General features: G+C 42.5%; 1 protein-coding gene across 3 annotated transcripts; it reads right to left on the reverse strand.

Annotated features, from left to right (window-relative positions):
- Window positions 1–226: 226 nt before the first annotated feature.
- LOC109895821 (refilin-A-like) lies at window positions 227–10157 on the reverse strand. Of its 3 annotated transcripts, none has more exons than XM_020489831.2 (4): window positions 9766–10094; window positions 9320–9686; window positions 2992–3101; window positions 227–2707 (listed from the first exon to the last, which is right to left on the reverse strand). In XM_020489831.2, exons 2-4 carry the CDS (start codon window positions 9530–9532, stop codon window positions 2374–2376), a joined length of 657 nt encoding a protein of 218 aa, XP_020345420.1. In that variant the 5' UTR covers window positions 9533–9686; window positions 9766–10094; the 3' UTR covers window positions 227–2373. The 3 variants fall into 3 exon arrangements, with proteins under 3 accessions (XP_020345420.1, XP_020345421.1, XP_020345419.1); XM_020489832.2 differs by having other exon boundaries at window positions 9811–10091; XM_020489830.2 differs by having other exon boundaries at window positions 9320–10157.
- Between the last annotated feature and the right edge of the window lie 5688 nt (window positions 10158–15845).

A 15845-nucleotide genomic window follows, 5' to 3' on the forward strand; every position in this document is an offset into this window, starting at 1 on the left:
TCTTAATAATAGAGCTGTATGCATTGTTTGTTACGGGCCCTCTCTTTAACTTCGGACATGCCGTGGGAATTCTGTTGTGAATTGAAGTTAGGTTGTCTACACTGCAGCTTTGTTCCAGGATTTTAGGCTCTTTCAATATACTGAAAAGGAAATGCTGAAAATACACGTGACCATAGTGCAGTTTGGGTTTTGGTATTTGGTCTTTTATTCAATTAAAAGATTTTTATTCAATTAAATAATTTTTTATTTTCTCAAACAAAAAAGATGATTGACACAGGAAAGATACAAAAATATAAAGAGAATTATGAAGTGCTTCGATGCCACATATACAACAGGAAAGTATTTTACAAGAACAAAATCAACCGTTAGTGTTTCCTAACATCAATAATTAGAAAGTATCTTAAACAAAACAACCAAATGCTTTGAAACCCTTAGACTTTCATCACCTCAAACGTATAACTCATGACTTCTCACATACCTCCTGCCACATCACAGAAATCCACAGCAATCTTTCCACTGAACGGCCTTTTTCTGTACCAGCCACTGTAATACCTATGGTTCAAACCATCAGTATTATAAAGTTGCTGTTGCACTTGTAACATTTACAGTAGACCTCATTACTCAGAACATCTTGACCCTTAAGAAAGCCTCCAAAACAGAGCCTCTTCACTTTCTCTCACTTTCTTCTGTCCATATTCTTTAGTGTATAAAACACACCTTTGTCAATTTTCAAAACCTACATTTTTTTCATTACAAAAGTAGCTCAGGATGTAAATTAAAAGTAGAAAATGCAAATTTTCTATGAAATAAAGTAGAGAGAGGTAAGAGATCTGAATTCATAATACAAGGTTGAATATTTACCAGGTTCCATAATCCATATATATAAAATAGACAAAAAAAAACTTGTGAGCGAGATCAGGCAATTCTTAATACAAATAAGAATTTATATTATTTTCCTACAACACCTGACAGCTGTGAATAAATCTAAGCCACCCATTTCACTATCCTGTATATAACAACAGTGTGCTGGAGAGAGTAACATGTTTGGATTTTTATGGTCGTGTTTACCAGTCTGCCAAACAACCTGGATATCAGGGGCTAGAGCCATGTCTTAAAATAGAAATGTTCCTCAGGTTTTCCCAGCTCTGCTCTCCCTCCTTCTCTCTGGCTCCAACTTTGGCATTTCCAACTGGCAGGTTGACTTGTAGTTATGGCAGCGACAACAAGCATCTCCTTCACCAGAGGCAATCTATAACAGAAACCTTGACTCTCTGCCTGCTGTTGAAGGTGCCTCAGACTCCATTTCTGATTTGTTGTAGAAAATGGCATGGATAATGTGATATTTTCATTTAAAGCTAGAATCCTTAGTTGCTACATCCATTTTTAGACCTTTTAATTAATGATATATACACCAATTGATTCTTGAAGAATATAACTTAGAAATGCCTCTTGAACTTAGTTCAACTGTCATACCCCATCAGAACCCTAAATACAAGCTTGTTTTACTCCATGTTTGTAAACAATGTAAACGTAAACACTGTAAAGCCTCAAAACATGGTGTAAATTAGTCAGTCTTTGCATCCATGCTCGGTCTATGAATTTGTGGTTCCATTTCTCCAGGCCCATCCCTCAGCTTTTTACCAAAACACAGTGACCACTTTGTTATTGTTTCACTTAAGGATTCTAGCTTTAAAATGCCCCAGTGTCTATCAGACTAAAAAGGCACATTCTAGAGTTTGAGGTCACTAATGAAGATGTGGTTTGGTGTCTGTCAAAGCAAGACGCAAAGCCGCAGAGATGAGTTTGTCGTCACTGGGCATCTTTTGAGAGACGACAAGGATGTGCTCGTGACACCCGGTTGTAGATCTAATGCAGGAGTCGTGTTTGAGAGTCTGATGAGGATGTGTCAAAGACATTACTTACAACTAGGGTGAAACTGTCTTTGTAACAAAATCTTTGGTCCAATCTTTTCAGTCCCCCCCCCCTTTTCAGAATACACACAATTTGCACAATGTTAAAATAAGTGCAATCAAGCTATTAGACTGCTTTGCACGCATCTGTGTGGATTCACATGTCAGCTTTTGAGCACGAATATGTCAATTTCTATAATGAATCTTTACAGTCAAATAAGGTGTGTAACGTGGTATCGTCAACCCCCAGAGTCATGCTCAACTATCAGCGCTCTGCCTCACAAGACAAATTAACATGAAGGACAACTCATTAAAGGCCTTTGTGATTCGATGTACTCCCCCCTACAATATTCCTTATACAGTATGCAATACTACCACCCTCTGTGTGTCAGTCTGTCAGCCTCTGTGTGTATCCAATCCACAACAGTAGGAATGGCCAGGCAGGTCAGGTCTGAGATCAGGTTTAGAGGTCCTCAGCATAGATGATGCAGGGGCTGCTGTCCTCCCTGGACTTCAGCTGGACGGTGGAGACAAACCACCTTTGGGAACCCGTAGCGTTGTAGTTGAGTGTGGTGCGGTAAGTGTTCTTGGCATGTTTGGGGTACACAATGGTGGTGCTTTGGTAGTGCAGGGGCCTCTGACGGGGCTCTAGGTACACCTGGGACTTGTAGCGCCGCCAGGTGCAGTTCTGCACGGCCACCACCATCTCGCTGTAGGAAGTCACCGTGGGAACGGGAGCGCAGTACACCTGGTCCCGGTAGTGCCTGTCTGAGTCGTACTTCACTTCAGAGTTACACCTGGAGAGTATAACCAAAAACATGGGATTAAGTGTTGAAGTACCAAAGTACTTTGACGAGTAATACATGAAGTAATAGATTCGATAGGAAATAGTATAGAAGCTGATCACTAGATGGCGCTGTTAAGAGGTGACTACTGAGTAGGGTAGAGAAAAGCTGCCTTCAAAATCCTGCTGCATCAACCTGTACATTAAAAAGGCAATTACATAAGTCCATTAAAACTACAGTAAATGCTTGTTTAATACCAAGTCATTATTTGTGTGGTTTGGTGAAGGGTCACTCACTTGATCTCTGTTTCAGGTTTGGGGTTGACCTCGATGCTCTCACCAAAGAACACAGGGTACATGCGTGTCCTCGGGTCCGTCCCCGTTGAGTTCAGGAGAAGGTACGGCAGCTAGGGGAAGATTTAGGTATGAGGTTAGGTAGGCCATTTTTATAAATCCATCACATTACCCCCTGTTTATGTGTAAAAATGAACCTACTGGTGGTGAGGGAAGTGTCTTTGACATGTTGAAGAGGGAAGTAAGTTGGCAGAATCCATTCTTCAGGCAAGAGTGGGTGTCAAAAGACTGTCCTGGGAGATCCCACTACTGATACACTACTAGTGCTCTCTACCTAATATCGAAAACAGTTTATTTAGCTGGCAAAGATGCAGGCTCTCAATACACCGAGAACAGGACCTCCCACATGAGGAGTTCTGTGCCATCTCCCCCAGCATTCACACAACACAGCGACAATAGCTGAGCAAAGCCTGGCTAGAAAGAGTAGGTGGTGTCTACACAACAAGTAGCAAAAACAATAGTACACCACTTCCCTTTCTCATTCAGATAATTACATAGAGGGACAAGGCGATATGAAGTGTTACAGTCGCTGTAAATCTTTTTTTCCCCCACTGAGCCCCCACAGCAGCCTAGTGGTATGCTTCAGAAGGGACTAACAAAGCCAGTCAGCCAGCCTGTCTGCATGTTGTGTAACTGAGTGGGTTAGCTGAGAGCGTCACACCGCCTCTGTGTCTCCTGGACCTGGGCACGGTCACTGCTCAAGCCATCAGAACCGCTCTGCTCCCCTTCACTAAATCACCCCACGGAGAGCCTCCAGTCTAGCCAACATGGTGGTCCAAGACAGGAGAGGCTACTGTCTGTCTGCACTATACAACAACCTCTGTCCCAGAGGACACATACATAAAGTTAATTTGATTTCAATTGACTCTAAAATGGATGGAGTCTTGTAGTCAGTGTTGTCAACCTTAGGGCACTGTATGCATCTCAGAGTTTCTCACATACAGTACAGCAGAACACAGTATAGGATATGACAACCTGGTTAGACTATGTAATCAGAGGGTCAAATACCTCTGCTCCAGGATTGGATCACTTGTTACACCTATCAGAGAGACCCTGCGAGAAGGCCACTGCATAGGGACTCTGCTGTCCTGTCCCACCATCTGTCTAGAGACCAAAGTCAGAAGCACAAAGCCGTACACTGTAGCTACCGCTTCTGGAATCAGTTAGCAAATTCTAAATCCTTTGCCAACTATTTTCAGTGCTGCGGTCTGAGCCAAGAGGCAAGCATGACGTCCAGTCAACATGCCATTCAGACAATACACGTTTCGTTGAGAGTTTAAGATGTCAAACTGATGCTTTTAAGTGTAATTATGGTACCTCTCCAAAACACAAACTTCCTGAATTCTCTCTCTCGTTACAAAAGTTTAGATGGAGCAAAGTTGTTACGTTAATGTTCGGATGCACGTCTCTCCAACCTCACCTCTCCCTAACAGCTCGGAACAAGCCAAAGGCACAGCAGAGGTGCCGCCCAAATCACTGTGCAGCACACAGCTGACGTCTTACCCATACCCCCAAATCAGCACCCAACAAAACCTCACTCAGGGCTGTACTGTACCCCCACTTAACCTCTGCTGTAACCAATAACCATGCTACCCTCATTGCTGTTAATCCCCGTAAATTGATTCATTTCCACTGTGTGCTGCTGGCACAGTGTGGCATCATCTCATTAAAAGAGTGTGATTGGCTTGTCTTTTGTTCTCTGGCTGGAGCAGCATCCTGGCTGTTTATCCAGGGGAAGGCATTTTGTTGGCCGCCTTTGAAAGTATAAACATACTTGTGAATGTAGGTGGGCTCCAGGCTAGGGGCCCCTCCATCTACTGTACCCAGGCAGCAACAGCACACATACGGAACTCATTCCCCGGAAGCACAACTCTACCCACCCAGTCAATGTGGTGTGCAGCCAAGCACAGGCTACATACAGTACAATAGACACTCAATGTGCAACTCTCACACAATCGAGGTAGATCACGAGAACCTGGAGTCAGGAAAAACTCTGCCCATCATCATCATCATCACACAGTAAACTGCTGACTGAGTAGAGAGAGTAGAGGTCGTCAAGTTCCAGCATCACTATGAATATCATCTCTAAAGCTGGAACTGGAACGACATGGGTCTCCTTTCTGTCCTACACTCTAATCCAGCGATAGTTATAGCCCTGATTTAGCTCCTTGACTGGGCTGGAACTAATCTACACCCCCCCCCCAAAAAAAACATGTTAGCTCAAGTACCAAAGTGGTTATACAGAGACAGGGAGATGGAAAGTAATCATATTGAGCTATAACCATCTAATAACCAGAATGTAATGTCGGGGTTTTACTGTGAAATCGAGTAATGTCTTCACAAGGGGATCCATTTGTCAGCGCTGAGCTACAGTAGTCAATCCCTCTGTTGAAAACCTGCTAAATGTCAAGTTCAGTGTCTTCAGTGTCTAGTAGTAACCACAAAATAACTACATTTCAACGCGGTTTATGCATCCATAGTATATATTTAGCAACAATCACAGTGTGTGTGTGTGTGTGTTAGGGTTGTCACGATACCAGTATTGTGATACTCAGATGTATCGTGACAAGGAAACAAAGCATGAAGTGGACTACATTTGGAAACAAGCAGCCTGACATTGTCACCCAGAATCACATGTTTATTGTCCAAGCTATAGCACACAACAGTTTAGATACAGCAGCTACAACGAGTTTAGTCTGCCTTGTGTTGTAATTTTTGCCATGGAAAATCAGGTATAGCAGTATCGCGATACTGGTATCGTGACAACCCTAGTGTGTGTGTGTGTGTGTGCGCGCATTCATCTGTGTTTAAATTAAAATACAGAGGTAATGAAACGCTTATGCAACAGCCTGCAACTGCTCTTGCAAGCATGTGTGTCTCAAAACTAGAACTTTGGGATTGTTCTTAGGTCACATACAAAAATCCACCACAAGATTAGAACTGCGGAAAAACTCTTTATAGCAAGTGCATGAATGTCTGCCACTGCCAAGCATGCACGTACTGTATATAAGCTCAAACTCACATAAAAATGCTTTGAAAGCCTTTACTAATGGAATGGGTTGATTTTTTTTAATATTTTTTTTTACACACACACACACACACACACACACACGAAAGGTATTGGAACCAAAAGCAGATTCAGCCCCTATCAAAGCTGCTTTTATGAGGAGAAACCACAAAGCAGGGGAGCTCCACCAATCCCCACATCCAGGGGATTAGAACCATATCTCCTTTCAGGCCTCAACAAACCAGTGTCACGCAACTCCAGTCTACTGTATTGTACTGCATGTGGCGTAGGCTGCTGGCTAAAAGCACATCAAAATGCCGTCTAGACCTGTATGAACATGTTCCTTTGACAGTTAAATTAGGAGTTAATAGAATCTACCTTTGTTCCTCAATGGGATTACTACTTTTCACTCAAATCGTAGCAAAAGATTGATAAAACAAAAGTTATTCTTCTTAACCAACATTACACAAATTGCATTTCTTGATCAAATACACTGAACAAAAATATAAAAACGCAACATGTAAAGTGTTTCATGAGCTGAAATTAAATATCCCAGAAATGTTCCATATGCACAAAAAGCTTCTCAAATTGTGTGCACAAATTGGTTTACATCCCTGTTTGTGAGTATTTCTCCTTTACCAAGATAATCCATCCACCTGAATCCATCCACCTGACAGGTGTGGCATATCAAGAAGCTGATTAAAAAGCATGATCATTACACAGGTGCACCTTGCACTGGGAACAATAAAAGGCCTCTCTAAAAAGTGCAGTTTTGTCACAGATGTCTGAAGTATTAAGGGAGTGTGCAATTGGCATGCTGAGTGCAGGAATGTCCACCAGAACTGTTTCCAGAGAATTGAATGTTAATTTCTCTACCATAAGCCGCATCCAACGTTGTTTTTAGATAGTTTAACAGTACGTCCAACTGGCCTCACAACAGCAGACCACGTGTAACCATGCTAACAAAGGACGAACACATCCTACTTCTTCACATGTGGGATCGTCTGAGACCAGCCACCCAGACAGCTGATGAAACTGTGGGTTTGCACAACCAAAGAATTTCTGCACAAATTATCAGAAACGGTCTCAGGGAAGCTCATCTGCGTGCTCGTCGTCCTCACCAGGGTCTTGACCTGACTGCAGTTCAGCAACATAACCGACTTCAGTGGGCAAATACTTACCTTTGATGGCCACTGGCATGCTGGAGAGGTGTGCTCTTCATGGATGAATCCTGGTTTCAACTGTACCGGGCAGATGGCAGATCGTGTGTATGGCATTGTGTGGGCGAGCGGTTTGCTCATGTCATCGTCGTGAACAGAGTGCCCCGTGGTGGCAGTGAGGTTATGGTATGGGCAGGCATTAGCAACAGACAATGAACACAATTGCATTTTATCAATGGCAATTTGAATGCAGAGAGAGATACCGTGATGAGATCCTGAGGCCCACTGTCTTACCAATCATCCGCCGCCATCACCTCATGTTTCAGCATGATAATGCACGGCCCCATGTTGTAAGGATCTCTACACACTCACCAGACATGTCACCCATTGAGCATGTTTGGGATGCTCTGGATCTGTGTACAACAGCCTGTTCCAGTTCCCACCAATATCCCGCAACTTAGCACAGCCATGGAAGAGGAGTGGGACAACATTACACAGGCCACAATCAACAGCCTAATAAAGTCTATATGAAGGAGATGTGTCACGCTGCATGAGGAAAATTGTGGTCACACCAGATACTGACTGGTTTTCTGATTGACGCTCCTACTTTTTTTTGAAGGTATGTGACCAAAAGATTCATATCTGTATTCCCAGTCATGTGAAATCCATAGATTAGGGCCTAATGAATTTATTTCACTTGACTGATGTCCTTCTATTAACTGTAACTCAGTCAATCTTTGAAATTGTTGCATGTTGCATTTACATTTTTGTTCAGTATCATAACAAATAACTTGTGTGCCCTTTCCCAAGTGTGAGGCACTAGACACACTAGAGCTATTTATTGGGGATTTCATGCCAAAGCATATGCCTATATGGGCTGTCTAGTTTCCAAGCTGGCATTGGCTGCTGTGAGAAAGTACAGCCAGGTTAAAAGGTATGTATACTGTTTGAGTAGAAGCAGTGTGGTCGACTAGAGGTGATTGACCTGAGAGTTGTCAGTAACGGTCCCCACAACAGACACAAGGAGCTAATCACAATCACACTGTTTTGTCCCCTCTCCCATTGCTACCACCACACATACTCACACATTGACCTAGAGTTTTTTAAATGTTCTTTACATTCTGATCTTTTATCATTTCTTATTGTTGTTGCATTGTCGAGAAGGAACCTGCAAGTAAGCCTTTAGTTGGACGATGTGTACCATACATACAACTGGAAACTTCTGTTTGTTTCTATGGGTTACGTCAACCGTGGGTTGCCATTGACTTGCAAAGTATTCCATCATGAATGGGACAGACAGAGGGATGGTTGACATCCTCTGTGACTCTTGTAACATTCCTCCTCGGCTCTATATGGTTAAATATTCGCTCAAGAGACAAGAACATATCAATACAATTGATATTTCTGAGATGTTTCTATTTTTCTTGGAAAGTACACAGGTTGATGCTTATAATGAAACATGAACAGGATGTTTTGAACACTGCTTTTCTTCAGTGGAAAGTTCATTATTACAGATGACAAAATCCCTGCAAACAACGGCATCCGTTTTTACAGATGAAACACATTACTACAGAAAAACTTAGTTCATTTCTGGTTATTTTTCACCCAGTCCTTAAAAAAAAAAAATGTTTCCTACATGTGTGATCTGAGGGAATGCCCTATCAATATCAATTATCTTTAACAACTTGTTTAGAATTGTTTTAGATTCAGGAATCCAATGAATATTCCAGTGAAGCCATGGATTGACCATTTAAACTATTTGATTTCTAAAGATTATGCTTCACCAGAAAATGTCTAGGCCTATGTGTTGCAACAAGTGAAATCCCTGCAGTAAAAGGACTACCATATGTTTATGAGTGGGTAGGCAATATGCTAGTTCATGTTTCTGTCCAAAACAAAACATGAATAGACATACGTACACGACGGTTACAGCAACTGACACATGGTTTAACAATAGTCATCAGAGGCTAGATAGGTGTATTTCTCTCTTGTCTTGATCATACACATTCAGGGAGTTTGTCTGCTTTTTATGGTGAATTGTGCACAATGCGCAGAGCCAACAGCAATTGTAAGCTATCAAAACAAATGATCAACTGTTGCTTACCAGTTTGCCTTTGCTCTCCTTTTTATAGTATCCATGGTTCTCGACTGGCGTTGAACAACTCCCGGAGCGCGACTCGAGCAGACCTGGAGACAGCGAATAGAAGGGCGGACTTGGACTCGGAGGGAGTCCCGAATCCGGACTGTCAAGCAGTCCCTCCCGATTCTTTCCTTTCAGACTATCATCCATAGCTTGTAAATGTAGGTGTCCCACCATTTCTGGGAGAGCTCAAAACAAAAACCAGGCGAAGGCACTCAATGCGATATTGGGTCAACCAATTTTCTAGAAAGACTGCAACCGAAAATGCGCACAAATCCCTTCATTCGGAGACGGGGAATCCCTGGTAAAAGTATTCGTTTAAAGCAGATTTCTGAAAAAGAACAAATTGCAAAATAATTTCTGAATATTGCCATTCCATTATAAAACCATAACTTTAATTTGCCACGTACTTATCTTGTCTTTTTGTGCCAGTATTAGGCCTATCATTCACAGACCTTTGATTTGTTATCCTCAGGTAACGGATTTCTCCACCAGGCCGTTGGTAAACAGTATTTTCGTCAAAACAAATACTCTCAAATAATTTTGACAAGCGATAAACTCAAATTTAAACTCCAAAAACTCCGTCACAACTAACCAGCAACTCTATAGTGTCGCTCTATAGTCCGTAATCGACCCAAAGAGAAATTAAATTCATTTTTTTTAATCGCTCACTGTAACGCCGCAGTCTATCTGGTAGTAATCTGTCCGTTTAGAGCTCTGCGCTGAACTGAATTGCCGGATCTCGGAGAGGTCCCTCTTAATGAGCCTGACAGCATTTTTGCACCTGGAGCAAATCCAGCCCTGATCATCTGGATCAGTTCCAGACACCGCCGACAGGGAGAGCACGTACGTCCTCACTGCTCCTCCTAGGCTGGTTGGGGCTGTCTGACTGATACTGACTACACTATTATAGCATACTGTACTATAATACTGTCATAACCTAGTAACTCAGGGAAAGTGGGATTATTGTGAGGGTAGCTATACAATAAAGAGCATGTCGTGAATAGCATATGAGCTACAATAAGCAGTGCAATTTACTACAAAAATAATTGATAAATTGTGTTAATTTCATGCCTTTAAAATGTATAATGCACTATCACTCTAAACTCTTGTGACCATATCATGTATGTATACATTGAGTTGTTTGTTTGGCTGTTGTTGTTATATTCTACCTTTCTGTGCATTGTTTCTGTTCTCTATTACCGTGGAACAAATATCCAGAATGCCATTCAACTCTGGCAAGTCCCCTAGAGCCAGATTAAATGAGGTGAATGTGTATCATTCAATGGAAATACCTGTCCACTCTTCTCACAGGATAGAAGCAGCACGACGAGACTGGACTCTGTAACCCTGTAGACTGGTGAAGGAGGAGATGAAGACGCAACACGAAGGTATTCAGTGGAGTAATTACTGTATTTGCAGGTTGACATGACCAAAATCAATGTCCCAACAGTAATGCTCATTTGGAAAAATGCATTTTCATTTGGCATCTTATGCCAGCACCTGATAGTTTGCATGACCTATTTCCCCTTCAAATTGTGTGTGTGCATGCGTGTGTGTGTGCATTTGTGTGTGCATACTGTATAAATATCTTGCCCAGTATATTTCAGGACTGGGTGGGGACAGGGTGGGAACGCTGTATGTCTCCCAGTAACTATATGAGTATGGAGCTACCGAGGAGCTGAGAGCTCTAACCGTCAGGATAGTCTTCACAGTCCAGCAGGATAAAGAAATTAACCCTTGTTGAAGGTTTCCCCCAGCATAAATGTCTGTGCCCCCATAGGCATACAGTTACTCTTACCAACATCAACCCTGCCAACATGGAAATCAGACCATAAATACACAATTCAGAGCATCAGCGGAGTGAGTGTGTGTCTAGGGAAGTTGATTGTGTTGATGGTTCAGCAGCTCTCCATGGTGATTACAGCAGATTGCCAGGAAATCATGCATGATGTGTTTTGGGGTCCTTATAAAACTATGATAAGTCTGTGTTTTGCTTTGTTGTCTAAGATCTATGATTTTAGATGAATGTTAAGCTTGCACACGTCAACTTGTTTGCTTATGGGTGTTTTCATTCTCCTAGTATTATTGTGAGGGAGTAGAGCTGTGGCAGGAAGTGTAGCCTTTGCTGTGGGAGTAGTCAGGAGTTCACTGTGTCAGGTGTGTCTTTGTGGCAGCGTCATGTCATCATACAGGTATTCCATGTTCAAAAGAGCGCATCCCAGTGATCCCTATGCTTTTAAAAGATTATAAGAGATTTGACACAGATTAGCCATAATGCACCAAGACACAGCAGGCTTATAACTAGAAATAGATGGCATTTTTGGGCATTTGAAAAGGCCCCCTTAAAAAATTAAAAACAGTTGCACAAGACTGGGCACAAACTCATGATACTCGGAGCCGGAGCACGCTGCTTAGACTACTGCGCCAACACAGTTCACCCATGCTCTAGCAAGCCGTGAGAATACTTGATGATAGTTGATGGAAACAGCGTGTTGTTTTTAAGCCTTTCCCAAACCATAAGCCTAACCTTAAAACGTCTTCAGGACCCTTTTTCTTTTTTTTCTCCAATTTTTCACCTAAAATGACATACCGAAATCTAACTGCCTTTAGCTCAGGACCTGAAGCGAGGATATGCATTTTCTTGATATCATTTCAAAGGAAACACTTTGAAGTTTGAGGAAATGTGAAATTATTGTTGGCAAATATAACACATTAGATGTTGTAAAATATATTTTTTTGTACCAACATCTTTGAAATGCAAGAGAAAGGCCATACTGTATTATTCCAGCCCAGGTGCAATTTTGTATGTGCAAAGTTTTAGACGGATCCAATGAACCATTGCATATACAGTATGTTTGAAATGTTGTATCAAGACTGCCCAAATGTGTCTAATTGGTTTATAAATACATTTTGAAGTTCATTATTGTGCACTCTTCTCAAACAATAGTATGGTATTCTTTCACTGTAATAAATACTGTAAATTGGACAATGCAGCAAGATTAGCAAGAATTTAAGCTTTCTGTCCATATCAGATACAGTATGTCCTGGGATTTACTTACAACCTCGTGCTAATCACATCAGCCTACATTAGATCAACCGTCCCGCAGGGGGTTAATCACTCAGAATGATTAGCTAAACTTAACCCTTTGAGCTGTTTCTGTTTTAACCCTGTAACCATGCAGAATTAATGAGTTAAAAAAATAAATGTTCATCCATAATACGTCGAATTTCGAAGGAAAACGACGAGATCTTGTTGCACACAGTATGAGCATGTTTTGTGGGCATCATACTGAGGTATGTATGCAGACTGTTATGTTTGGACAGAAGTACAGTATGCAATGTCTTCTGTACTGTATACCCCCCCCCCCCCCCCCCCCCCCCTCCGCAGCCTGTGGTAGCAACACAGCAGTGGGATAACTTTAAAACTGAAAAAGTATAGCTAAAGGTATTTGGAGTAGCTCATTCCTTGGCGGCAGGCTGTGGATATGGGGGTAGTGTCTCTGACCGGATTGTGCAGGCTATGATGGGGGTGGTTTTGGTCTAGCATCAGGAGTGGAGTTTTTGATACAGGATAGGACCTTTGCTCTTGGGTTCCAAACCGGGGAACCGGAGGGTGAGATGGGGGGTAACCCTGGGGGGAGCTTGACATTTGTCTCCGACAGGAGGAGGGAGGGTGGGGGGCAGGAGAAACCATGAAACCATGAAGCCAGGCAGCCATGAAGCCAGGCAGCCATAAAACCATGAAGCCAGGCAGCCTGCTAGTGATTCATCCCTGTGTGCTCCATCATCCCTCCTCCTGCGCTCTCAGGGCAATCACTCACATCCTGCTCCCCACCTCACAGCCCCTGGCACACACACACACACACACACACACACACACACACACACACACACACACACACACACACACACACACACACACACACACACACACACACACACACACACACACACACACACACACACACACACACACACACACACACTCTGCCAAGTGTGTGGAGGTGGAACTGGAACACAGTACAGGTGTGTGTGTGTGTGTGTGCGCGCGTCTACAGTGTCTTCAGAAAGTATCCGTGCCCCCTGACTTATTCCAACAACATTTTTGTTGTGTTACATCCTGAATTCAAAATGTATGAAATAGATTTTTTCCCCTAACCCATTTACACACGATGCCCCATAATGATAGGGTGAAAGCATGTTTTTAGAAATGTGTGTGTGTGAGTGTGTGTGTGCGCGTGTGTTTGTGTGTGAGAGAGACAAAATACCAGAGAAATAAAAATGATAATTGTAAGAAAAGCAAGTTAAGGCTTGAATATGAGTGTGTGTATGTGTGTATGCACACGTTTGTGTGCGTGTGTGCGTGCGCACGTGCATGCACATGCATGTGGTGTCTGGAATAGCTGTCAATGTAAACAAACCACTGCGAGGCCATCCTGGCTCGTCGCCACTGGTTTCACTGTGGTTTCTACACACACAGCGTGTCTCGCTCTTCAGACTGTCCAGTCATGTATCCTGGGCATGTAGCATACAGGTGTTCATTTTAGACTTTGCTTTTCGCACAATGTACACATAACACTAGTCGATTGTTCAGTGTGAACCTCTGTTCTATTGGAGCCTGTGTGGCTGCACACTACCACACAGTTTGTGAACACAGTAGATTGATGTATAAGGAACAGTAGTCAGAGTGTAATCTAAAACTGACTCCATGATGGATGACACTGGCACTTTCTAAATATACCATCCGATTCACAATGCACCTCCCTGCTCTGGATAGTGCATCTGGTTTTAATGTTTGGAGACCCCTGGGCAGATCTGGAATTTTCGGGCTTTGGGATACTCTGTACTCTGCAGGTTGACTTTTATTGGGATGAGTCTTATCCTTGAGGCAGAACTGAGCAATTTCCGCTAGATGGGCCAGCTGCAAAGTCAAAACTGACTATATTGTAAAAATGGATGGGGGGAAAAAAAGGTCCTAATTTAAGGTTAGGTTTAGGCATTAGGTTTAGTAGTGTGGTTCGGGGTTCGGGTTAGGTATAAAATCAGATGTTACGACTTTGTGGCTGTGCCAGCTAGTGATCACTCTGCAGAGCTGCCTCCAGAACAATATTCATTACAAAAAACGCTAACCTGACTTTCCTCTACTCCCCCTTCATCAACAAAACACCCCCCACCCCTTCTCTCTGTAGAGAAGATCCAGCCCTGACCATACGCCTACCCCACAGAGCTGGCTTGTTGTTTGCAAGTATGCACTATCCTGTATCTGACTGTGTGGGAGTGTTTAAATGTTTAAGTGTTTACCTGTGTATGAACAGTAGAGTATCTGACAGTTATATTCATTCACTGAGAGTAGACAACCATGTGTTTTAACTGACTTGTAAACATATCTATTCTAAAATATGTCTGCGGAACAAAGCAAACTGATGGCAGCATATTTTTTTGCGTGCTGTGTCCCATGCCCTGTTGCTTTTCCCCTTTATAGCATCAGAGCTGAGCTGAGCAGTGCCCTCAGGCCTCACAGCTGTTAGCGTTGCATGCAACGAGCTCGTCCACACTTATCAGTGATTCACCTGTTGACTGACCGCTTCCTGTGACATTATCATTTCCGGACCATTCTGTTTGAACAGAGAATAGGTCAATAAGGGAATGGCCTTTGTTTACTGTGTTACATTTTTTTATTTTTTTTTATTTTATTTAACCTTTATTTAACTGGGCAAGTCAGTGAAGAACAAATTCTTATTTTCGATGAAGGCCTACCAAAAGGTAAAAGGCCTCCTGCGGGGACAGGGCTGGGATAAAAAATAATTCAAATATAGGACACGACACCACAACATTACATAAAGAGAGACCTAAGACAACAACATAGCATGGCGTCAACACATGACAACACCACATGGTAGCAACACAACATGACAACAACATGGTAGCACCACAACATGGCAGCAGCACAACATGGTAGCAGCACAAAACAGGGTATAAACATTATTGGGCACAGACAACAGCACAAAGGGCAAGAAGGTAGAGACAGCAATACATCACGCGAAGCAGCCACAACTGTCAGTAAGAGTGTCCATGATTGAGTCTTTGAATGAAGAGATGGATATAAAAAATAGTTGGGTTTGTCTGTTTTACACAGCTAACTTTCACAGTGTGATTTGGTATAAGAATATATGTTCTGAATATGCAAGTTGGTTTTTGGACTATTTAGGTACCAAATGTCAACAACTAATTACCATTTGTGTGCAATTAGTTACCAATGGTGTACTTAGTTAGGTCCTCACAGTCAGTCCACAAACGTCAATGTACTGTGGCTGTGGTGACCAAGCAAAGCCCTCAATGCATGAGTGTCAACTCAATAGACTTCTAGATCTAAAAAATGAAAATTGAATGATGGACTTTGTGGTTGGTTGACAAAGCGAGGTGTGTGGATTAGCAGGAGAGTAAATACAACTGTACCATGTGACTGAGATGAATGTAGTGGAGGTGA

The sequence above is a fragment of the Oncorhynchus kisutch genome, linkage group LG8 (genome assembly GCF_002021735.2).
Source record: "Oncorhynchus kisutch isolate 150728-3 linkage group LG8, Okis_V2, whole genome shotgun sequence".
Classification (NCBI taxonomy): Eukaryota; Metazoa; Chordata; class Actinopteri; order Salmoniformes; family Salmonidae; genus Oncorhynchus; species Oncorhynchus kisutch.

What these genes read in the sequence shown, in the direction of transcription:
- LOC109895821 (XM_020489830.2), bottom strand. Translation starts at nt 9,532, where the DNA reads ATGGTGGGACACCTACATTTACAAGCTATGGATGATAGTCTGAAAGGA. An exon ending in AGGAGAGCAAAGGCAAACTG is followed by an intron (nt 3,102 to 9,319) that starts GTAAGCAACAGT and finishes ATCTTCCCCTAG; the next exon opens with CTGCCGTACCTTCTCCTGAA. An exon ending in AAACCTGAAACAGAGATCAA is followed by an intron (nt 2,708 to 2,991) that starts GTGAGTGACCCT and finishes TATACTCTCCAG; the next exon opens with GTGTAACTCTGAAGTGAAGT.